This window comes from Rhinolophus sinicus, chromosome 1 (assembly GCF_057876585.1).
Source record: "Rhinolophus sinicus isolate RSI-liver-muscle chromosome 1, RSI-T2T, whole genome shotgun sequence".
NCBI classification, from domain to species: Eukaryota; Metazoa; Chordata; class Mammalia; order Chiroptera; family Rhinolophidae; genus Rhinolophus; species Rhinolophus sinicus.
In genome coordinates, this window is record NC_142501.1 from 128,972,837 (window position 1) to 128,998,555 (window position 25,719).

Below are 25,719 nucleotides of genomic sequence, written 5' to 3' on the forward strand. Positions count from 1 at the left end.
TTAAGGCAAAATATTGAATTTATTCTGTTGATTTGACCAGTCACACTGGATAAAAGTGTTGGTTTCATTTGCATGATGTAAAAACATACTTTAAGTAGGAATATTCACATACTTTACAATGTTAAAAATATAAATATATATGTGTGTGTAAGAAAGATTCATGAAGGCATTTGATATAAAACATACATAGTATGCTATTTTATTATACAAATGCTTAAAAGAAAATAGAGTCACAGGAATTACAAAAGTGGCATTATTAAGAATTGACAAAAGTTTCTATTTTTCATTAAGGTCACATTCTCATCCTTTGGGATGTACAGAAAATATGTGGTTTACACAGTTTTATCCACATTCAAAACATCATGTTTTAAATGTTTTAAGCATAGCATGTACAGTACAAAATGTTTCCATAGGAACATAACAGAACCTGTCACTAGTGGCCTACTGTCAGATGGCTCCTAACTAAGCAGTTAGCCATTTTTAAGACACTAGTTCAGCTTATTGCTACAATATTCAAGTTGTTCTATTCACCCAAACTATAATGACTTTAATTTATATTAGAATCTCCCTACAAAGGCTCAAAGAGTTATCATAAAATATACACCAATATACACAAAACAACTATTCTGAGTTAAATGCAGTTCCCATACGTAAAGTAGAACCAAGAATAGTAATTTTAGGCTAATATATTATCCTCGTGATTGGTATTTTTTTTAACATTTTGAGCAAAGTGCACAGTGAATGAAATCAGTCACCAGAAATGGTCCATCAAGGAAGACTTAACTTCCTTCGAGTCACACCACCTGAGAAATGAGAACCTTTAGACCTTGTGGGTACCAGGGCAGCTCCACAAATTAAACATACAGGAGCCATGTGTGCAGTCACATTCATGAGTCATGGGAGCCCACACTGCCAGCTAAAAAATGGCACAATTCACTAGACAGAGGCCCTGTGCAGAGTCAGCAAAAACAGCTTCCAGGAAATAAATGCTGAGTCTTCATGTAGAGCAAACAATGTCATCAATCAGCCATATTCTAGTGTTGGTGGACCCCGAACAAGGTTGAAGTAGCCGGCCAGGGCTCCAAGGTCTATGTAGAGAGAACGTTGTCTCTTTAGCATCTCAGATTCCTCAGTGCTTCCTGTGCATGAAGAATCTGAAAAGAGAAACATTGAAAAAAATAAAATAAGTGACTACAGAATGTGTTAAAAATAAATACCTGTTTCTTCTGAGGGAAAAAAAAAGTACATTGGGCCTAATGAAACAGCATTCAAGCTCCGGTTTTATTAAACAGATATAGAGTTAAATGCTATGGGCTAGTTTATGTAATATGCCATACACAAACGAGTTCAAAAAAGAGTCAATGATGGCAGGAAATAGCTAGAAATCCTGGCATATTTTCCAATATTCCAGATGGTTCTCTTTCAATACGGAACTGTCAGATAAGAAGCACAGAAATACAAACAAGCATTCCAGGCTTCAAATCTGGGTTTGGACCTAAATGGATAAGAATGTCACAGATTTTAATAATAAAAATAGAAACCCCTCTTTAAGCATCTTCAATGCTCCTGGAATGCATACTAATTCTCCTAAACAGAAAAGAGTCATAGCTGACCAAGAGATTTTAAGCAGAGGAAGACAGAAATGCAAATTGACTTCAAACTCAATATTTTATTTGGGTAGAGCAAGCAGTGCCATGATGTTTTTGACCAAGGACTGGTGTGGCTTACTGTAACTGAATTAAATAGAACCCCGGTCTTTACCAACAGCAAAACTGTCATGCTTGATTTGTTTTTAAAGGCAAATAATATTCTCTTGCAAAAAAGCAAGTCAGAGACAATTCTCAATGACTGTGTTACCTACATCTGCACTGAAAACCTGTTATGATTTGCTGGTATATATGCTAATTTATTTATTTTTTTTGTAATGCTTTTGCTAACATTCTTGCTGAAAATTCTCAAACAACTTATGGCACTGAAGAAGTCACTTCATTTTTTTCTTTCCCCCAAATGCATTCATGAACTCCATCAGAAGTTTGATGTAGGAAAAAAAAAAAAAAGAAAAAAGAAGGGAAGCGAGGGGAGGTGCACACAGTAGGGTGTCAGTACCTGTAATGTTCTCAGGAAGTTCCAATTCTTTTCTACTCAGCAGCCTCTTCCGCTCAAAGAGGGCAGAGTCCAGACTCTGACAGCGGGGCTGGTCCTCTCTGGGAGGGTTCAGGGCCTCATGTTTTAGTAGGTCTGCTGCCGTGGGGCGGTGATTAGGGTTCCTCTCCAAGGCCGCCTCTATCAGCTCTCTGATGCCGGGACTGCAGTCGTCCGCAATATCTTCTAATGGAGGCGCTTGCTTATGGATCTGTCAACAAACCAGCCCTCTTAGCATCAATGAGATAAAAACATACCCTCAACAACAAAAGTATTCTAGGAACGAGATCTGGAAAGTCATTTATTTCCCACCATGTCCTGCAGCAAATCCACTTCATACATTCACACCCTGAAACAAGCTTCCCTTTAATTTCCTAAGAACACGGAGTCAAACCCATCTTTTGGTTCAGTGCAGTCAAGGATACATACTAGGTTTCAATAAAGAGTGACAGCTTTATATCTGAACAGTGGCCCATGGGTTACTGTGCCATGACAGGGAAGCATCTGCTCCTAAATCTCTCAATGGTAAGATGAGAGTGGCATGTCTCACTATGTGCCAGGCTGGCGTGGGGACCTGTAATCTAATATCTTTTTCTCTAAAGTGTTCAAAGAAATATACAACTGCCTTGGCTCAAAAATGTATGCTACTCTGATGCTACTAAGTGGCATTTTATTATTATACATCTAACAGAATAGCATATAATATATGCCCAACACATATTTCAGTAAGTTCCCACTAAAATAGCAATGCCTTCTTTGTGAGAATGGGGCTCCTTCCATGTAGGAAGAACCTTCGGCTGCCTCTCATGGGTCACTAGTTCACCATCATCCCCCTCAGGTATGAGTGTTACAGGAAGGAGAATAGCTCTCCTGAGCAGCTGGAACTCCCCTCCCCCCCTCAGCCTTGGTGGACCCCCACTTACTATGTACAGGTAGGAGGGATAGGCTGAACGAGGGTAGCGCTTCACCCAGGGCGGGGTACCCGTCTGCATGTGGATGAGCGTGGCCCCCAGGCTGTAGATGTCTGCTTTGGTTGAATGGCCCCTGCACAGGATCACCTCTGGGCTCATGTAAATCTGAAAAAGAAGCAGGAAACATTTGTCTGCATTTCCATTTCCCTAATTCAGTTATGGAAGCTGACTCATCCACCAGTACCATATTTACTGCACACTTCATCCCTTCAGAAGAGCATGTCACCGCTGTGTTCCCTGAAGCTGAGGAGAGTAATAGCCTCAGGAGCCAGGCAGCTCTGGCCCAAGGTGTCCCTGCAGCCTGACAAAGAATGCTTTTTCCACAGACTGACCACATAGTAGGCCTGGCAGGAAAGGGCCTGCAGCCAAGACCCCACCTGGGAGCCCCACTCATCAAAGGTCTGCAAAGCTCTGATAGATGTTTATGTTTAATGTTTCTACTAAAACACCAGTTCCTTTCATAGTTAAATGGACAGTACAAATATTCTTCAACTGTTTGTCACTAAATTGCTAAACTTCTAATTATCTGCAGTGATAAAAGGTGGCAGAAGTCTACAGGGTATGAATACCCAAAACTTAGAAGAAGCTCAAAAAGTACAGTATTGTAAAAGTGATCCTAATTAGTCATTTCTACGAACTATTTCTTATTTCTACCTCCCATGTAGCTCACTGATTAAATATTCAAGGCCATATTAGCATTGTGTAAGTTCTATTTGGTTTCATGAGGCAATGCTGGAAAAGTAGGGCCAGTTTTAGAAACAGCTTCTCTAAAAAGTGTTTGTTTCTAAAAATAAAAAAGAAAGAGAAAAACAGAGTAAACACTGGTATTTATGGCTGGTTCTGACATATAGTAGTTAATGTCCCAATTAGCAATGTTTCATTTAAAAAAAATTTTATACTGTCTATTATTTGAATGTGGAGGAGAGGGTAAGTGTTCCCAGAATACATTTCAGAGTAAATAAGTAAGAACTGGCTTACAAAAACTGGGGAAATTGCCCAGTTTCCCCATCCAAACCCTGCTCAGCTTCTTCCTACCACATACTTCTGTTTCTGGGCCGGCGTTCTCTCTCTCTCTCTCTCTCTCTCTCTCTCTCTCTCTCTCTCTCTCTCAGCAAACAGGCTAAAGTGAGCTCCTTGAGCTCCTTGTTCTCAAACTTCCCCTGAAGAACACAGATCCTGAAGGACTTTCGTACTAAATCTCATCACAAAGTTACACAATAAAAGCAGTGGGTGGGATTTCCTGCCAGGAGAAGAGGCCCACCACTATAAGATTAGGCAAAGTATTTACTCTTGGTGGAACCAACAGCAGCCGTGCACACGGCTCTGCAGGCTCTATGCGACTGCACATTTGGGGACAGCAGAATCCTGTCCCCCTGTGACCTGGCTGCTGACCTCAGACAGATCGCCCAGAGCTGCCTGGCTCAGAGATCCTGCTTCCTCAAGCTCCCTAAGAGCCAGGGCAGCAGGGCGTGGTGTTCAAGGACTCTGCGGGCTGGCTAGCTCACTGCAGGCCTGAAACAGGCCTGGTGGGTCCGAGGTGAGGCTCTCTGCGTGCTGCATGACCTCAGGCATGGGTACTGGAGCATGGCAACCTCGGCGTCATGTCAGGGTCAAGGCCCTCTCCTCGCAACACATTTATTAGAAAGGGAAAGAGACTCGGTGTGTGTGTGTGTGTGTGTGTGTGTGTGTGTGTGTGTGTGTGTGTGTGCGCACGCGCGTGTGATGATTACATGTTCACTTACATAAAGTAAGACCAAACACAGCCTCAGAAGAAAATAAAAACTTTTTGAAAACACCCACACTATATAAGTGATTCTGATTAGCCATTTAAATTCATTATTTATTCCTTCTCTGCACCATGTAATTCCAAAACAATAGATTAAACATATGCCAGATTAACCCCGTATATGTGTTATATGGTTACAGTCTAATGCTCTGAGCGTGAATGCTGAGAGAGACCAAATACAGGTAACCATTGTCTGCAGTGGTGAGCTATACGGCAGAGATCAAAAAATCACCTATGGCTATGAAGTAGCCAAGTGAGCAAGTTCTAATGGAAAGCAAGTCTGCATGGTTGACTTTGACTCATTCTATCTTATTGGCTCTTTTAGTATTAGGAGTAAACACAGGCTTGCTGAAAGCTTTCGCTGGTCACCTCACACCCTGGCTCATTATCAAACTTCAGCTCCTGAGCACCACACAGACAGTAAATGCAGGTTGACTAGAAGAGTTTATAACTATAAACACCAAAGCCAGTTTAGCACTTCATAAAAAGCAATTTACATTTGGTAAAATAACTCCATCTAAATACTTTTCAGGAGTAAACACTATGCTATTATCTCTTACTCAAGCATACTTTTTTTTTTTTCTGCTAGAGAATCCCAGAAAAGGCATGTCTTTCTCCAACCATTGCAAAATGTTCAATTTGATCACACTGCCAGGAAGAAAAAGGTATTTTCCATCTTTGATACCATAAATAGTCTGTTTCTCAAACTGGCTCCAGGAAAAAGGGTAACGTGCCACATATCTGAACTTCTGACTAAGGCCAAAAGACGCTGAACGTTTTCCAAAGAAAACATGACATAAGCATTAAGTCTTACTAGATTTTGGGCTTTGGTGAAGTGTTCTTAAGATCTGGGGACTAAAGCATTCTTAAAAAAAAAAAGTCTACAGTTTTCTCTTCTGAATATTATTGTGCTGAAAGATGACTATCAAGAATTCTCTCTCAAGTATTTTCCAGAATAACTGCAATAATATCAGAAAAAAAACAAGGATTTATTCTGCTGCCCAGGAGAGTCTTTGCTTTGAGAGAGTTAAGAAAAGGCTCACAGAATCTTGGTTTGAAATGAAGATACTTGTTTTTAGCTGTGATTGAGTTCAGTACAATACATCGACCAGTGAGACTGTTTGGTTGAACACCAACACTGATCTGGTACGCTTGTGCCGAAGATGCAGCCATAAAGGCACTGATCTGCCTTTTCTCCATTTGCTAGGGGCACCTCCAGTGCTGGGGCTGGGAGGCTGAGGTTTAGAACCCACCATCGTGAACATGGGTCAGGGAGGCAGCGTCTACACCCATTTACCTTCCCAGTTGTATCCAACCACATTGCCCATGATAACCAACTGGGAACTAAACTATTGGCCTTTTAATAATTCAGGTACATTTGACCTAGGTCCTTTCACCAGAGAGTGGGGACTGCTGAAGTACCACTGAGGGCAGGATCCTTGGAGGTCTTATCCAGTTTCCATCCCTCATACCCACAACAGCCGGCCATATAGTAGATGCTCAACAGATACTCACAACATGAATCAACTATTCAGCCTAATAATGGGAATGTTAAATTAAATATATATTATTTGAAAGCCCATGAATGCATTTCTCTGAATCTCATTGAGAGTCAGGAAAGTTTTGTTTTGATTTGGCTTTTTTTGCTTCACAAATGAGTTAAATATTACAACAAGTTTCTATCTTCAAGTAACATTCATTTATGCTATCACAAACTTGAGGTTTATTATAAGATCCCTAGGATTAAAGATAGGCCTAAAATGTTGTCAGTTCTCAATAAATAGTATTAATGATCATGCAAATTATGTCTGTAATTGAACCAAAACAGTAATATTAGTTATACTAAGAAAATATATATACACATATATATCAGTTACGTTAAAAAGTTACCCAGTGGTTAGACCTTAGACTTTAGATTCAGAAAAAAACTGGTTCAAGTCCCAGAACTATAACTAGCTGAGTAGCTTTGGGCACTTTATTTTTACCTCTTCAACCTTATTTCCTTATGTAAAATAGGAATCATGATAGTATTTGCCTACAATAACAGTATTTACCAATAACAGGATTGTTGTGAGGATTAAATAATATAATTCATTTAAAGTGCTAAATGAGTACTTGGCCCAGAGCTCATTAAATGTTCCAGTGACAATAATGTAATGCAATGGTTTTTCTCCCCTTCTGCGTCCTTTCTGGAATAACGCTACCACATTTTTAAAAATTTTGCTCTTAAGATATTGACCATTCTTATGGGAATATGATTACCTCTGTTCCACGGAGGTCCTTAGGAAAATAGATATCTTCAGTCATTTGAACACTCAGGCCAAAATCCACCAAAACAGCTTTTGTGGACATGAAAACAATATTGCTAGCTATAAAGAGAGAAAAAATTTTTGGTATAAAAATTGTCCATACACCCATACATAAAACGAAAACGTTATCTAAAACAAGGAGCCCCAAATCGGAATAGATGGAAATGCTTCCCCTATTGAGACAGATCTAATATATTCAAAAGAGGAAGATGAATCTGGGTGAGAATTTAAGTGAAAATCACTTCAGGTCTGTTAAGAATTCAGCCAATGTGGATATAAATGATTGTAGCCATAGATAACAATGCTCAAGATACAACAGCCCAGACATGGAGACAACCTCAGCATCCATTGATAGATAGATAAATAGATGAAGAAAATGTGATATATGTGTATGTACATGTGTGTGCACAATGGAATATTATTCAGCCATAAAAAAGGAACGTGTTCCATTTGTGACAACCTCGCTAGACCTTGAGGGCATTATGCTAAGTGAAACAAGTCAACAGAGAAAGACAAATACTGTACGATCTCACTTATACCAGAAGTCAAAAAACACTGAACTCATAGAAACAGAGAACAGATTGGTGGTTGCCAGAGCCAGTGGGTGGGAGAAATGGGTAATGTGGTCAAAGCGTGAAAACTTCAGTTATAAAATGAATGCGTGCTGGGGATGTAACATATAGTATAGTGACTACAGTTAACAATACCATATTGTATATTGAAAAGTTACTGAAAGAGTAGATGTTAAAAGTTCTCCCCACCAAAAAAAATATATATACATAACTATGTGAGGTGACGAATGTGTTAACTAACCTTATTGTGTTAATCATTTTGCAATACATACACATATCAAATCATTACACTGTATACCTTAAAGTTACACAACACTATATGTCAATTATATCTCAATAAAGCTAGAAAAATATAATAATGCTCACAAGCTTGAGTTTCAGATTCTAAGATATAAGCATATTATTATCAAGCCACTTTCTAAAACAAAGTAAAATGCCCTTTTTTTTTCTCAGTAAAAGTTTTGCTAGTCCAATTTATCATTAGGTATTACGGGTTCATACTGGGGCTCTCCTGCGTATTTCCTCATCATCCCTTCCTCCCAAAAGCAGTCAGTGAAGGCTTGCTGAATGGACTATTGCCAAATTGATGTTCAAAATGTAAAAGCTATTTGTTTCTCCAAAATATGTGGTTGTATGTGTGTATTTTTCAGTGAATTAGCATTTTAAAAGCCTTATTAACAAGGGCATACGCAGTACTTAACAGACGTGTGGCACTAATCTACTCCACAATTGGATAATCACCCTTCCTTATGACTTTGAAAACTCTAATGACCCCACTTGATTTTAAAAGGTGTTTCAGGAGCATTATGGAGGAGGGTGCAAAGTGCCCTCCCTGCCACTGACCATTTTCAGAATGAAGGGAAGAGCCCATTGCCCCCTGTCTAACTAGTTTTCTTTAAGTCAAAAAGGCACATATTCAAAGATAACTCACGTTTAATATCATGATGAATCACTTTCTTTGAGTGTAGAAAATCAAGTCCCTTGAGAACATGCTTTGTCACCCAAATGATTTCAAATTCTCTCATTGGTCCACAGCTCTCCAGTTTCTCCAGAACAGACCCTCCCTCGCCTGCTTCCATAAAGAGATGGACAGTTTCATCCCATAGGACCGCGCCATATAATTCAGCGATGTTCTCATGCCGGAAGCAAGCCTGGATTTCCACATCGGATGGCTTAAATTGATCTACTGGGATCTAGAACACAAAAATGCCAATAGGATTCTAAATAACCCCAGGATAATGAAAAACATATAAACAGTTCGCCCTCCGTATCTGCAGGTTCTGCATCCCTTGATATGGAGGGCCAACTAAGGGACTGGAGCATCTGAAGAATTTGGTATCTTCGGGGGTCGTGGAACCAATTCCCCTGGGATATCCAGGGACAACTATAATTTAGGTCAACCCACAAACCAGAAGACAAATAAATGCCCTCAAGGATACTCTGATCTGTATGAAACTGCACTGCTGAGTTAAAATAATGTTGACTTCAGATTTGCCTTTACATGTCAGCTTTAGATAAACAACTCAAAATAAGGAAATAAAGAAACAAAATAACACAAATTATTATTTTCAGTTAGAAAGTAGAAATCTAATCAGAATTATTCATTAAATCAAGAGATAATTTCTTATCTATTATACCTGTAATTTCTATGGCACCTAGATTTTAGGTCATATATTCAATATATCTTGTCATGAAATAATATAATATCTTTGGACCCACAGCTCATGCTCTAACAATGCATTTAAAATAAGCACTGGGCTATCCATTCTATAGAAAAATCAAGTCGTTAATAAAGAAAGAAGCAAATCTCTCAGTGCAGATAATGTGGAATGTCCCCAAAATACAGTTAGATAAAAAAAAAAACCAAGATGCAGAAGTACATATGCTATGTTCCTACTTGCAAAAAATTTTAAACTATACATTCATATGTCCAGAGTTTTTATGGAAGGATTCATAAGAATCTATTAACAGTAGTTCCCTCAAGGAAAGGGATCTCATTCTTCAGCCTACACTCTTTTGAATCTGTTTGGGGTTGTTAACCATCTTGTATGTTTTTCCAAGAAAAAAATAAAGCTTAAAAATTATTTACAAATGCAACAAAAAAAAACAAGCCCACAAAACCATTCTCCCGTGCCTTTTTTGATGAAACTGAAACACAGGACACTTTGATGCTAAGATCTTCAGAAAACGTCACCAGAATTTTTTAAAAGAACTTGAACACCTCGCCTCTAAATGCAAGCTTCAAATAGCTTATCATGACACCTCCTTTTTTTTTTTTTTTAACACCAGACACTCTAGCAAATCTTTATGACAGAACAAATGAGGCCAATAAGTTATCGATCTTTTAATTATGATAACAGAGATTGAGACGATAGCCAGCAATTATTTTTTATTTTCTTAAATCAAAAGTGAGTTTATTTTATTGTCCTGCTCTTAAAACATCTTTTAAAGACAGACATAAAAGTGTAAAACTGGTTAAGTATCAAACTCAGTGAGTTATCAACTCGACACACCCACGTAACCACCATCTAGATCAAGAAACAGAACTCCACCAGCAGCCAGACACCCCCCGCAGACCCCCTCCAGGCACTGCTCCTAAGGGTACCCACGGACCTGACTTCCAACGGCATGGAGTGGGTTAGCCTGTTTTAGGCCTCTTTATCAGTGGAATCTCATACTGTAAATTTTATTTTGTGTCTGGCTGTTTTGGCTCAACCTAATGATTATGAGATTCACCTACACTATTATCATTGTAAATCACTCATTTTCTTGGCTGTTCTGTATTCCATTGTGTGAATCAATATCCCACATTTCAGCGTCTGGAAACTTTCCTCTTTGGGACCATTACAAATAATGCTGCTATGCACAGTCTAGCACATAGCTTTCAGTGACCAAGTGCACATGCCTATTGGGTGTGTACATACACGAGTGGAACTGCTGGGTCATTGGGCGTGTGCATGTTCAGCTTAGGTAGACACTGCTAAACAGTTTTCCAAAGTGGGGGCACCTCAACAATGATTGTTTAATAACAAGAGATGGGGTCTTTTCAGTAATTGTTGTATTTAAATTCAGCCCTTTAATCAGCAGTCCTGAGAAGCCTTGCAACTTTCCCAGCTCTGCTTCCCTGCCTGGACCCCTCCCCACTGGGTGGAATTAAAGGAGCAGTATCCTGCAAAAGCGTGCCCTTCCATCCCAGCCCATCCAAAGAGGGAAGACGCAGTCCCAAGCAGCACCTTCTTTTTTATCAGGGCAAACTAGGTTAAAATGAACTATGCACTTAGGAAGATTTGGAGCTGAACAGGTAGCAAGCAAATCCATAAAACACAGAAGCTTTTGGACAAGGAATGCTTACACAAGATCCAGTCAAAGACTAACATGCTTTGAGTAATGCAAATAAACAAACAAATGCCACAATGCCAAACATTCAGTGCACGGTTATCTGCTTATAAAGTACATACCAGTTTACATGCCATTCTTTTCTTCGTCTTTATATCTTGTGCTAAGTACACTTTTCCAAAGGCCCCCCGAGGAATGAAATCGGAGCCGATATTCCTGTATGTCAGCTTCCATGGGATGAGGAGAACATCAGAGTCTATTTGATAGCGTCCGTTTTGGGGAGTGATTACCTACAACAGTATAAAAATGAAGGAGGGTGAGAATTCCAGCAAAATCCTTTCCTACGACCCGCCCTATAAAACTGGTTACTTTAGATTGCATTCCTACATTGTTTGAAATTAGTGTCACTGTGTGTAATCATAACAGTGTACAGAGACTATATTTAGAGTTTCAGCAAGACAGAGAAAGCATGTAACAGAGACACGTTCATCCCTAGTCAGACCTGATCAGATTGCCATCTACTCAGGAGTCATTAATTGCCAAATAGAACTTTAAAAATGATTTATCTCAGGGACCATGACGACTGTGACCAAGAGGCTGAGAATAAAAATTGCCTAAGTATAAACTGTGCCTAAATGTTGACTTGTTTCCAGCTAAAATGTGCTAACCTGTTAGTCCACATAGCTGTTACTCACACATGAGGCATACAGAGAGAGTGTGGAAATAAACTAATGATCACGGAGGATTCTGAAAAACAACGTGTTATGCCAGACCTATGAGTTGACAATGCTACCTAAATAAAGTAAGGGCAGAATTATTTCTCATCTACTTACTCATTTAATATTTACGGAGTGGGTAGTGTGTGCAAAGCACTGTGTTTGGTGCTGAGGGGGCAGCTATGAACCAGAGGCAGATCACCCCTGATCTCCAAGAGTTCATGAGCAAGCACTCAGAATAGATTTCAAAACCAGTCAACTCAAAAATTAAGAGATGTACCCTGATAGCAGTTGTCGAAACTCATCAAACTGTATAGTTAAGATCTGTGTGTCTTACCGCATATAAATTCTATCTCAATTTTTAAAGAGTAAAACATTTAAAAGTGAAACCATTAAAATTAAAACAAATTAATAAGTAAGGCAGCCCACTTGAAAGAACGTTTCCAGTGTTCTTTCAAGGGATAAAGAGTCAAACAGACAAGTTTTTCCTAAATGTAATTAGTAATAATATGACCTCAGACTATGAATTTGGGAATTATGAAACGATCAACGTGACATCAAGTTATTTCAAGTACAGACGAAGGACTATGGGCCACGTGGGAAAAGGTTCATCTGCAGATGGAGGGGGCTCTTCACAGGCCTCAGCTACAGGAATGGTTCTCGTACCGGTAAGGGTTATTCATTCCGTATTCATTCTTGCTCATCTTAGCTACACACCCCACAAACAGATGTGCTCACTATTAGTCAGGAAATGAAATAGAGAACAATTCTAATACTCGGAACCGTGAGGTCACTAAATTTAAAAGTTAAATATTCACTGAGCGCTCCCTCTGTGCAGGATCCTATGCCAACAGAGCCCTAGAGAGAAAATGAACAAGTACAGACCACAGGCTTGCCTAGTTTGAAATATGACCTCCTTTCAAGAAGTGTGTCACCTCAAGTTACTGGAGGTCTCTTTTTACAGCATGCTAAGAACGCGATGAATTTATTGCCTTTGCACATGTACATAGAACTATGCCCACTGCATGCAACTGTACTTGACTATTGCCTCTTTCTTGTTATTAAATATTTATAGATCCGATTGCACTGTAGTCTCTCAGTTATCCACTTCCGTGTTTAACTCACGGTCAATGAAAGTTTTACTTTTGTTTAACCAAAACTTGTTATAATACAGTGTGAGCCAATGTCCTCTTATTTTATCCAAAAGGATGAAGAATAAAAATAGCAGCCATGTACGGAGTGCTAATTATGGGCCAGGCACTGTCCTCAGTACTTTAACACATTATCTCATCAAAGTCTCACAACAAACCTACGTGGTAAGTACTATTTATATCTCTATTTTACAGATGTGGAAACTGGCTTCAAGAAGCTAAGTAACTCCATAGTGAGTGACAGAGTCAGGATTCAAACTCAGGGCTGTCTGACCCCAAAGCCACCACCCTTATTCTTCGCATAAGAGCCTTTTATCTTCCAGAAGGCTATAATTAAAGCTGAGCCATGCTCAAAACCCAGTTATTAAAAGCCTACATTTACATGTCGCTGAGCACACCTTAGCCTTCTCCTCTTTTGATCAAACCCTGCAAATACTGTTACCCCCTTTTTCAATTTCCTGCATTCAGGGGACACCCCCTCTTAATGCCCCAGAAGTTCTCCATGGCTACCTGTGATGACAGGCCCTACGTGTCCAGTGTAATACGCAAGAGCTGACCAATCTGCAGTTCTGCGCAGTCCCTGGTTCTTCCCGTTGCCCTAGACCTTCCCTTATTTGGGTTTGAGATGTTTTTTCCCCCTTCTTCTTCTTCTTTGTAAGGGCCCTACCAAATAAACCCGTGCATCTCTGTGTTGCTTATCTCTGCCAATTCTTCCACTTATCAAAAGCCATTTTCAAGTACAGACACTAGAAGCATGTTTCGATTTCTTCATCCAGATCACTGTCACAGATACTGAACAACACCGGGCCCACGAACAGCAAACACTTCAGAAAACTCCTAAGGTGTTTCAGTAAAACTAAATTCCATAAGGGACCTGTGCGATGTGGCTGCTATGAAATGGATGTGACCTTGGGCTACGTTAAAAGAGTATTTTATCCAGAACAGAGTCAAAGCTGGCCCTGTGTTACTCTGCTGGCCACACAACAAATGGGCCGTATGAGGAAGTGCTGGGCTGTAAGACGGGCATGACACAGGCCAGAGTTCAGAGAGCGCTACCCAGGTGATGATGGGAGTTAGCATTACAATATAAGAGAAGTAGCAGGCACAATTAGAAGTATTTGTGAAAGAGGAGAGAAGATGTGGAGAGCATGCAATTTTTAAAATATTGGCAGGAACGTTGTAAAGAAGGAGAGTAACAAATATATAAAACAACTACTGCAACGGCTTGCATTCTTTCAACACTATGCGTAAATAGGTCACGTGCACATGCATTTGTTCCAAACAACAACCTGCCGAGTAAGTGCAATCATGTTACCCATTTTACAGATGAGTAAACTGAGACATAGAGGGGTGTGATAACTAGCCCAAGGTCACACGGCTAATCCATTTCAGAGCTGAGATAAATACCAAAGCACTTTAATTCATGGGCCCTTCAGTCCTTACCACGACTCATCGTATTTACCTTTTGATGGTCAAAGAGTAGAAATAGGACTAAGAAGAGTCAGAGATAGATTTTAGTTTTATATAAAGGACTCTCTTATAATCAGAATTGGCCAAATATGAAATTAAATGTCCCACTACGTGATGAACTCTTCATTAGAGGACATTTTCAAGCATAGACCAAAATGCTCTACCAATTAGTGGAGATGATGTAGGTGGTAATTCGAGCATTAGCCAGAGGGCTTGACTCAGTATCTTTAAGGTGTTTTCTACCCTGAGAAGCTGACTCAATGACGAACCTGAGGAACAGCATGCGGCATTTCACACCCACATCTGTGAGTCCTTTGGGCCCTTCAGCTCTCCGTATAATCACCAAAGATTTGAATGTTCAGAACCTGGTTTAGGGGTTCATCCCCAGCTCAGGTTATGAATTGGTCTAGATTATAAATAACTGGTAGCACTCTTACACAAAGCAATCCCTACATTAGTCTCCTAAAGTTTCTTCCCCGGGTCCTGCTGGAAGTTGGTGGAATCTTGACGTAACATTACTTTTAAGAAAAGAGCACACACTTGCACACACACAGAGAGAACACCATTTAACATGCCTATGCTTCAGGATATCTTTGTCATTCCTGGTCTTCCCCCCAATTAACTAATTAACTCCACAGGTGTTTGGGTAGTTGGTTGCCTGGGACACACCATGTCCCTAGGCCTCCAGGCATTCGCACATGCTATTCTCCTCACTTGGAACACGCTGTGCTCCCCACCCGCTTCATCTGGCTGACTCTCACTCAATAACTTGGCCATCAACTCGCTTTGGAAGCCTCTCTGACAATCTCCTGTCCCCCCTACCCACCGTCATGGCTATGGGAAGTACCCTGCCTGACTGGTCCCACAGCTATCACAGCTTAGTTGTCTTGGCACGTTCCACACTGTATTATAATTGCTTGTTTACTCGTCTCCTGCATTCACCAGGCAGTAAGATACCAGAGGGCACAAACTCTTCAATACTGTATCTCTAACACCTGCACAAGCACCTGATACACTGTGGATATTCAAGCTACGTCGAGCAAATGAACTACTCGAATGAAAGCATCTGGTCCACATGTAGATACATTTCAGCGATAGATTTCAGCATGGAATCAACGCGTTTGGTAGAAAATCAGCTGTCATTTTGTAAAACAGAGAGACAGAGAGCAGCAAATGAAGCCCAGAAGAGAAAGGTTTAGGTAAGGTTTTAGGAGGAGGATCATGGGAAGAGACAGGTCTGGACCCCAGGATGGTTCCAAGGAGACCACGATGTGAGGATGAAAGGGAGCTCAAAGCAAACCTTGCCTCCTGTATCATCTTGTCTCCGACTAGCTATGATCAGGGATGAAAAGATATAATTCCCATGCCATTATATATGAAACACAGCGCTGCATGAGGTTATCAGCAGTCGCAGAGATGTATCTGATCCTTAAAGTCAGTGACGGGAAGTCAGCTATGCCCCTCAGAGTCATCAGCCACTGGGCTGATTTGTCCTGGGGATTTTAAGGTTTTCTTGTTATTCTGTTCTGTTTTTAAGTCTTCTTTATATTTGATATTCTTGATCATTTTTAAAATAAAAAGCTTTTTGAAGTTTTCAAGATCTCTGCCTTATGATATGTGCTATTCTTAAATTTTCTCCTAAATTTGCCTTTGTTCATTTATAGAGCACAGGTTCCACGGCAGGAACTGACAACATTTCACTCTTACCCTTGGCTGATGTAAAATTTTCACTTCCTTTTAATGTCTTAGTTTTTTTTTGTTTGTTTGTTTTTTGTTTTACTAAAACCTTTAGGAAGCTATTTCTTTGCACTCCTTAAATTTCCCTGAATTCCCTTCTCTATATTCCCAATGAAGCTCTATGACCCATCAGTCATCAGTCTGATGGACCAGGGTAAAGATACGTAAGTCTCTACATATTTATAAACAAGAATAATGTGTCTATTCTGCATGTTTTCCTTTAAAATTTCCATTTTAACAAATAAATATGTTTAAGAAAAGAGAAATACATTAACAATTATGTTTGTCGTTATAGACATATATATTATTTTGAACCAGCGTCCTTCAGCTATAGTTTAGCTAAGAAAATCAGGTATTGTTTCTAGTGAAAATGTTTACTTCCCATGTATAAACAGAAGTAACATTCTCAAGGTAAAGTACTTTGTCAAGGATTAAATACAGTTTGGTAGATCCAGACCAAAGCAAGTCATACAACTATGCAAAACGTAACCTTGCTCCAAATTGAGCTCCAGCTGTACACAACTGGCTTCTAACAAAACAACTCACTACATAGCTGACCTAAATTACTGTGTTGTTTTGAATTGAGTGAATGTGGTATGCAAAAAAACCAAAATAATTAAGTACTTTGTCCAAACTTTTTACTGTTTAGCACTGACCTTCTCTCCACATTAGCCATTGTGCTATTTAGATGCACCAAAGGCAAGGGAGTCACTTTCATGGAGAAACATGTTTTGCAAGTTACCACCGACTCCTTCATAAATTGTTCTTTTTAAAAAATTAGATCACCTTTAGCCAGCACCTCACCTGTGCTCACCTTTGACATACTAAGAGATGGAGAGACTCTCAAACACATCCTAAACACATCACCTGATCTCCTACCGTGGCAACAAAATGTTGTCACGATATTTTGGATTATTTGCATACTTGGGATGACTAAGCACATATGTCATTTGTCATTCATACTTTGCCAATTAAAGAGAGTGAATCTGCAGATAGCTATTTACTGCTTACAGATTACATTTCTGCAAAAATTGAATTTAGCCAGTAGTGATATTGTGACATTTCCAAATGCGACAAGAGAGGAGCAAAGAAATCAGCTTTCAAAAATATTAATTAAAGGCAAAGTCTTTATTCCCCTCTCAGATGAAGGATTCTCATTAAGCCTTTCTCTTCTGCCTAATTGATGAGCGAGCTTTCTATGAATTATTAAATTAAAATACATTCTTCTTCATTCCCCATTTGGAGAATTACTACTAAAATTCTTTAAATGGAACTTTTAAAGAAAACTCTATTTACATGGTAAACATGAAGGTGATTCTTACAGACACTACATTTTAAAAAATCATACCTGGCAGCCAGTCTAAACCAAGTTCAAAGGCCACTCTGCATTAAATGAAGCTGCAGGGGTAAAGTTGAACACACAGCACTCAACTGATCAGGAAAAAACATACCATATTTAACAAAATCCCAGATTCTTGTCGTCGGTGTCCATAAAAATGTTTTGTGGCATTGGATATATGGTTTGCAAAAGCAAGCAAATCCTCGACGGTTCCATATCTGACGGACGACAACAAAGGTACTTCTTGGCCACTGAGCAGCAGGGACTCTGAACGCTCCTCGTTTTGATTACTGTCTTGACACATGGTCCTTAGATTGGGTTCATAAACCGCGGGCTCTTCACTGGCGTAAAGATTTTCCATAATGTCTATTACATCGGACACGTTCAAATGTTTAATTAATAAATCGATTTCTTCTTTATTGTCACTTCCAGTGCTCATGTACTCCATTACTGTGGTACTGTCTAGAGAGTCTGCAAAAGAAAACACAAATACTATGTTTACTATATTTGTATTTGTATTTGAAATCAATGGGAAACTGACATAAAACGACTGGGCTTCTAAATGCCTTTGTTTAAAAAATGAGGTCTCTGTGTCTACAGGGTGTGTGAATTCAAGTTGACAGACAGTGAAGAGACCTTAGATAACATTTAGTCCATCCTGCTCACTTTGCAGAGGGGAAACCTGAGATCCAGACGACTTACTCCTTACTCACTTACTGGCTGAGTTGGTGGCAGCAGCCATAGACACTGTAAACAAACTTTCACTAAACATAAACACGAATAAGAGCAGCTCAGGAATCTTGAGCTTCCAACCATGCTGCTCCCTCAAGGGGGCAACCCTCCCCATATGGGTCTCTGTGGCTTCTCTGCCTTGGGTGCCTTTGAAGCAAAAGAAATACTTTGCCAAATTTAGGAGCTAACTTGGCACATAAAATTCCGGTCCTGAAGACAGAAGCATGTAAAATGGATTTGAATTTAAGCAAACTGATGATGCTAGAGCAAGGTTCAGGAATAATTCTGATGCAAATGAGTTAAACGTTTAGACAGGGGACAGCCTCAAATCCTCCTTCCGCCAGCAATGAGTATGAGAAAGGGGAAGATTCATTTAACCTGTGAATCAGCTGTCCTCTCTTGAGACCAGAAGTTTTTATAGTACAAAACATACATCTCAAGGTTCCAAGAAGGTTAATTTAACATAAGATCAATGACTTTCTAAAAGTTGTGGCCTTAGAAAGAGGCCAGGAAAGCCAAATCTACCATCAGCAAGATCCAATTACTTACTATCATAAGGAAGGCCAACTAACTACATTAGCCACAATTGTATTTCAGTTCTTATATATAAATCAGGGGCTAAACCTCGGGACTTGTAAGTGAGAAAAAGAAGGGGAAACCAAGGATGAAAAATGATGCTCAGGATTTCAGAACTATAGTCCAAAGAATTAAAGATTAAAAAAATTTAAGAGACCTAAGAGAATTTGGAGGCATGTATGTCTACTTAAACTATTGTGCTCCTGAAAGCACATCCTGAAAGATGTTTTAGGTCCTTAAAAGCACACATCTTTAACACATTCAACAGTCAGTGCTAAAAGCCAAGGCTTTGATCAACCTGGAGCCCCAGTAGGAGGCTCCAGGAAATGTTCCACCTCAGAACATCCAGCAACTCACCGTCCAGCCACTGGCCTCTGAGTGAATTTCATTTGCGAGAAGAACCACGTCATTCAGTGTCCTTAATGTACTTGACATTCATTTTCTGATGTATGAATTGTGTCTCAAGCAAGCAATCTAGCATCCTGCAGTCTGACATCCCATCTAGACTCAACACTTCTTGGGATCAAATCTTGGACCGTTTTTTACTAGCTGCATGATCTTGGACAAGTACCTTAGCCTCTCTGCACCTCAACTTCTCCCGTCTGTTAAATGGAATCATAACAGCACCTACCTCATAGGGTGGTTGTAAGGATTAAAGGAGTTCATGTACATAAGATGCTCAGTGCAGTGTCTTGTGCACAGTAAATAAGCTGTGTCATTTGTAGTTGCTATTGTGTGCACAAAAGAGACAAAGACTGAGTCAGACACCTGCCTTTGCAGATACTGCATTAGGCCTCCTTTCTTATCTGCAAATGAAATGTGGCTACCTATTCCCCCGGCTTCTTGACACAGTAGGGTTTTAAAGATTGTATCTACAACAAGAGACAAAGAAAAAAGGCAGAAACCTATGAAATGCTTTGATGGCTGTTATCACTACAGTTACAACTAGAGAGCAAAGACAGCTCCCTCTCAGAGATCTTGTACACTTTTGAGAGAGATTGAGATTCAAGCTCTTGAAGTGTTCAGTTATGAAAGGAATGTCTCATGGTAAGGGAGGAACATTGACTTAGGTTTCATCGAGCCATTTAGTTGCAGTTTCTACTTGTAGAATTTACTGAAAAACAGAAGTTAAAACAAAAATAGCCTGATTTAGGACCCCACTGGCTGGAAAGTTCCAAGGCTGCTGGACTTAATTATCAAATGGCTGACTAGAGAGCAAACAACTTCCCAGTAGTAATATGACTCAAGAAGGAGAGGAAAAAGTCTATATAGTTTACTAGTCAGTCAGCTGACCCAGAGAGGAAAGACAGGTTATGGTTTTTAAATCCTGCAGCAAGTCTCAAGTATTAATATGTAAAATCTAAGTAAGAGGTTCAATACACATACCCCTAAACTGTGCTGTGGGGCAGGGCACGAGGGGGATGGGGGAGGAAGGGAGGCAGGGAAGGAAGGCAGGGGAGGTGGAGGACTGAGACAGTCTTCAGAGCCCTGCATAATTCCTTAGCAACGCAGGGCTCCTCTCAGGCAAAGCAGTGCTCCTGAAGCAACCTTGATGACCAACCAGTCTGCCCACTAAATGCCCCTGCAAAGAGCCTCAGCACTTTCAAGCCTAAGTAAACAATATGCTAATGATTTCTGAGTTATTCACTATCAGTACCCAGTAGAAAAAGTGTAGATTGCAAAAAGTGTGGATTATATTCTACTTTAGCAATAAAGACCCTTCCACATGCAGTTTACAATAAAAATCCTCATAAAATTCCTACTTCTTAACAAAACGACTATGCCAATTTTAGAAATGGAGAGATGGGCAAACACAGTCAAAACTATTTGCTTCAAATTATTTCAGAAATCAGCAATAAAACCAAGAGGAAATCCTATTCCTAAACATCAATGTCATATGCTTTGCTACTTCCATCTACACAAACAAAATTTGAGTTTCCGAGCAAGTCTGAATGAAAATGGCCAACATCACAGGCATCAGTTTCTGCCTAACAAAAGATGATCATGCCTGTGTTACTTCCCACCCAAAAGATTTTTCTCCCAAAACAGTACATTGCCCCTCGGGGCACATCTCTTATCATATTTTGTGTTTTCAAAAAGCCCCACAAGGATGTACTCTAGCTGTATAGCAGCACAGCCACTCTGCTTCAAAACCTCCAGATGCCACGACCATCACACTTTCCTTATGGGACAAAGTCCTTAAGGGTCATCTGCCAGAAGTAGTGCACACAGACTCAATCCATCAAAGTTGTGGGGGCGGTGGTATCTGCTGAAATCAGATTAATATTCTACTTGGCAAATACATAAGACTCAGGCCACAGATAGGTAAATCAGCTGTATTCGTGTTTCTTTCCCTGTTCTTATCAGGAGTACTTTATTCTGGATCAAAGTTTGTCTTTCCAAAAGTGAAATACAGGCATTGCAAAGTTTCTCTTAAAGACAGCTCGTGGCCTTCCCTGTAAACTTCTGGGACAAGCTCAGTGCACGGGGCGCTGCCTTCTAAGCCTGTTCTCCACCTAGAACTACCGGTGAAAGAATTCCGGAGTCTTGATATCGCATTACCACAGGGAAACGTCTGTGAAATAACTTTTTCTCCTCTAATATTCTCAGACCAAAAGCCCAGCATTTGTGTTCTGCTATAATCACCCTTTAGTCACAGAACAGCGTCTGGGTTATAAGCATGAAATTAAGTTTCAGCTATTCAAAAGGCTCTCTGCTCTGCCATCACCACCACCACCCCTTACCCCCACCACCACCACCCTCCTATACCCACTACCACCCTCTTCCTCCAATTCCTCACGGCTAAGAAGGTTTTTATAGGGTTCGTAAATTATAAAAGCGCCCACCATTTAGGAAAGCGGCAGCGGGACCCCCAGCCTCTGAGGTGCACTCACCCGGTGCTGGCAGGGAGAGTGCAGCCGCCCCGGCGGCGTACCCGGTGACACGGGTCCCTGCTTCCCCGCGCACTGCCCGGCCCAGCACTGCTGGTGCGCTGGGGATCCAGGAAGGAGGAGGAAGGGGGCGGAGTCGCGAGTCCACACCGCGTGAGACCCTTGCGCAAGGTGCTTTCCAGCTGTGCTGGCAGCAGCCGCGACCCGCACGAAGGACGGAAGCGCAGCCTAGCGGGCGGCCCGCACGCCCCCACCCTCTCGAACCCCGGAGTCTCCCCCCTGCCGGGGGCACCCTCCCTTTCAGCACCCAGGAGGGCTGAGACCTGAAAGACACCCCTGAGCCCCCGAACTCTGGGTTACCTGCGGCCTCCGCTCGCCCCGCAGGCCGTACAGCTGCGGTCCCGCAACAGCTCGGCGTGTAGCGGGCGGCTGGCCCTCCCGAGCCCGGCGCGCCCGGGCCCCAAGGTCCAGCAGTGGCAGAGGCTGGAGCCAGGGCGACAGGCCCCAGAGCGTGGCGCGTCGTCCCGACCAGAGCGGACGAGCGAGCCCGGGCCACCCTCGTCGGCCCCTGACTCACGGCGTCTGAGCCGGTCGAAGGGTGGCGCCGCGGACACTAGCCGCCGCCTCCCCGCCTTTTCCATTTCCCCTTTCTCTCCGTAAACAGAAAGAATTGCGGGGAAGCCGGAGCCCCCGCGCTGGGAAATTCCGTCCTCCCCCCCCCCCCCCGTCTGCCCTCGGGGCACCCGGGCGGAGCTGAAGGCGAGATGAGGGAGGAGCGAGCGCCGCCCCGGGAGGGGACTAGGCAGAGCGCTGGCGTCGGGATCGCCCCACTATCGGAGCCGGAAAAGTAGTCGAGGGCCTGGAACACCTTTGAATTTTCCTTTGGACCTAGGGACCGGAAAACCTGGTGGTAGAGGGCGCCCCAATGGCGGAGTTGGAAAGAACTACCGTGTCTCCGCACCCCTTCCCTGTCCCCGGAGAAAGATCGTATTTCCTAATGCGCTCGTGCCCTCGGCGCTACTCAGGTGTCCCAGGCCCGGCCCTTTCCCGCGCCACCACGCCACTAGGGGACAGAGACGCGGCGTGCTGTCTCTGCAGGGCTGCAGGAGGCGCAGTGAGCGTCTGGCCTTCTCAAACCGGTCCCAGATTCTGGTCTAGATCTACACACACAGAGTGCCACTATCCGTGGTCCTCACCACGCACTCGGGTTTAAAGATTCTGGAGAGGCTGCCGCAGGCTAGGCGGGAACCTGAGGGGCGAGCACCTGGAGGGGGGCTGGTGTACTCCGCCAGCGAAACCTGGTTTTGTTCTTTATTGGACCTTGTTATTTTGTGACACTGCCTCGTTACGAAGTGTGTCAACTGATCTCCTCCTAACCCCAGCCGCGGGGATTCTCTGTCCTGCTTGGAAAATAGTTTGAAGTTCATTTATAACGTTCTTCCTTCTTGAGTGGAAGCATTTAGTCCAGGTGAAGCCAGAAGAGAATTCTAGGGAAATAGCACCCCTCTCCAGGAAATCTACTTGGGGAGGCATTCCCAATACCTACTGAGATGCAGCCCATCCTCACCCCGAAACCTCTACGTCCCCCAATACTGCCTTAGTAGCAAGCACCTACTATGAGCCAGACATTTTGCAAGACTGCCCAGAGGAGGAGGAGAGATAATGTTAGGCAGACATTCCCTCCTTCTTACCCACCCAGACTCTGGGTGTGCCAGGCAGCGTCCAGATTCATATACCCCCACGACTCTGAGCCCACGCCCTGCCCTGTCCAGCAGCCAAGCTTGTTCAAAACTGCATTAGACTCGCCCTAGAGCTCTCCACGTTTCTCCTGTGGAAAGTGAACTATTACTCCCACCCGAGGAAGTAATAGGAGAATTGCTGGCAGACTTGGGCTAGCTGAGGTAAGAAGCAAGGCCCTCCTTGTAGGACCTTAACTCCCATCATTTCTTTCTGCTTCAGATCAGCACCGATGCTGATAATAGCAAAATGATTGACAGTCACCTGAGCCAATAGGTAAATGTAAGCCTAACTAGCAAATAAAAGGGTAAGGACTGAATGACTAACTAGGCACTAAATTATCCCCCAGTATTATTTTAAATATTAGAGTGCTGTGAAATGAAATGAATGACATGGGATGTGTACCATCCCCTGGAACTCTCCAGGGAGTCCCAGGTGGTGGATGGGTCCCAGGTGCCTGGAGGAGGAACACTTCTTGGGTACTGGGCCTTTCTGGTTTTGGAGGGAGGTAGTTCTCCTTGGACCAACCTGAGGCTCTGACTGGGCAAGGGAAGCATGCACCCAGGTTGGGAGGAGAAGGCCCCCCTGGCCTGGACACTGACTCCATGGGATTTGGTCCTAGTTCAAGAGCAGATTATCCCAGTCTTAGCTTTTTCTCTGGAAACCTGGTTGGCTAGGTTGTTACCTCTAACAGTAACTGAGAAACGTCTCTCCATGATCTGTTGTCTTACAGCAACAAAGATTGATCTTTATAAAAATGGAAACGTGGAACCACTCCCACTCCCACCCTCTTGAATGAGCTCATTAAAACCACACCTAATCTTTTGGGAACTATTACCCTAACTTCCTACATAGAGGTCTCCCAAACATAACTGCATGTTCCGGGGCTGGTTGCTCTAGAAGGGTTCTCTCTGAGGCTCTTTAAGGACTTATGCAATAGCAGATTTCATCTGGCAGGGCAAGTGAAGAGGAGGCGTTACTCCATAACATTTTAAAACTCTAACAAAGATTGGATCTGGTGACTGGAAGAAACTGAAGAGAGAGAACAACTAAAAGTTTGCAGACTCCTTGAACTTTTCTTGGTCAGGACTATGTTATTTGGGCCTACAGCACTCCTGGTCTTTTAGGAGTGCTAACAAAGTGAGGTTTAAACTGATCAATGAGAAGCCACCTGAGCTAGAGTGTGCACAAGCAGAGTGGAGTTATTCAATAAGTCATTATAAAGTACAAAACAGCTCTCCTGAAGCTGTTTGCAGCCAACAAAATGCTCTTTAAAAATTAGTTGCAACAGGTGGCAGTTTACTTAAAGAGGCTTTCCCCACTCCCAGGGTGGAGCAATAATGGATGGGTTTGTAATCTGTAGTTAGGAAATCAGACCTCATTTACTCATGGAAACAAAATGATTAACCACAGGTAGATTACCTAGTGCATTGGCCAATGGAACCGCAGATGGGGTTCTATACTAGCAAGGACAACATAGGACACACTTTCCAGTCTTTTTCATATAAGTCTTGTCATGTAAAATACATGTACATGAATACAGTCTTTTTCATGTAAAATACAATATTTTTAGAGAATACTGGGATAAACTGGAATAAATTGGGAGATACCTAAATGTGGCTTGGTGAAAAGGTATGCTTCATTTTCTTAAATTATAACAATAAAATGCAAAGTAGTCCAGGAAGATAATGAAATATTGAATTTGATAAAGCTTCAAATAAGATATTTTTAAAGTTAAGAGGAACTTGAGCCTAATTTCATGAGCATAACTTTTTTCCATGTGGTTTTGTTGTAACAGCTACCATACATATTAAGCAATAAAGATGTTTGTATAATGATCTCTTCAAACTTTTGATAATAACCTTCAGATGAGAAACTGTACAGACAGGGGGGTAATAAATTTAAAGCCACTATTATAATTAAAAATTTTTTTAAACAGTTGAAATTGTCTTAAAAAGCCAGTAGTTCTTCGTTTTCTTTCATTGACATACGTAACCTTTTTATGATATGTGAGTGAACTTTGATTATAATTGAACGTTTTCATATTAAGTCTTTCAAAATGACAAAGCTTTAATTTGCTTTGAGCAGTTAGGTTGGACACTACTAAAAAGACGGTAAATCAGCCCAAAGATGAAATACTCAGTGGAGGAGGAGATACAGGGCTCCCTTCCCCTCCCCCTGTCCCAACCACCAGCCCCACCTCATGCCCCGCCCACACTCCTGACTGTTCCCTTGGGCTTTGACTGTGCTCTTC

The 25,719-nt window shown here is 41.7% G+C and overlaps 1 protein-coding gene across 3 annotated transcripts; it reads right to left on the reverse strand.

Annotated features, from left to right (window-relative positions):
• Window positions 1-22,464, reverse strand: MAP3K8 (mitogen-activated protein kinase kinase kinase 8). 3 transcript variants are annotated; one of them, XM_019731551.3, is made up of 8 exons: window positions 22,089-22,464; window positions 17,642-18,000; window positions 11,239-11,406; window positions 8,712-8,973; window positions 7,162-7,268; window positions 3,066-3,218; window positions 2,107-2,353; window positions 1-1,154 (listed from the first exon to the last, which is right to left on the reverse strand). In XM_019731551.3, exons 2-8 carry the CDS (start codon window positions 17,975-17,977, stop codon window positions 1,024-1,026), a joined length of 1,404 nt encoding a protein of 467 aa, XP_019587110.1. In that variant the 5' UTR covers window positions 17,978-18,000; window positions 22,089-22,464; the 3' UTR covers window positions 1-1,023. The 3 variants fall into 3 exon arrangements, with proteins under 3 accessions (XP_019587110.1, XP_019587111.1, XP_019587112.1); XM_019731552.3 differs by lacking the exon at window positions 22,089-22,464 and adding an exon at window positions 21,732-21,835; XM_019731553.3 differs by lacking the exon at window positions 22,089-22,464 and adding an exon at window positions 21,684-21,813 and having other exon boundaries at window positions 170-1,154.
• Between the last annotated feature and the right edge of the window lie 3,255 nt (window positions 22,465-25,719).

Excerpts from the sequence above, each read along its gene's own strand:
- MAP3K8 (XM_019731551.3), bottom strand. The coding sequence starts at position 17,977 with ATGGAGTACATGAGCACTGGAAGTGACAATAAAGAAGAAATCGATTTA. Across the intron at positions 8,974-11,238 it reads AAAGAATGGCATGTAAACTG|ATCCCAGTAGATCAATTTAA; the intron begins GTATGTACTTTA and ends TTTGTGTTCTAG. Across the intron at positions 7,269-8,711 it reads GATTCATCATGATATTAAAC|CTAGCAATATTGTTTTCATG; the intron begins GTGAGTTATCTT and ends CTCTCTTTATAG.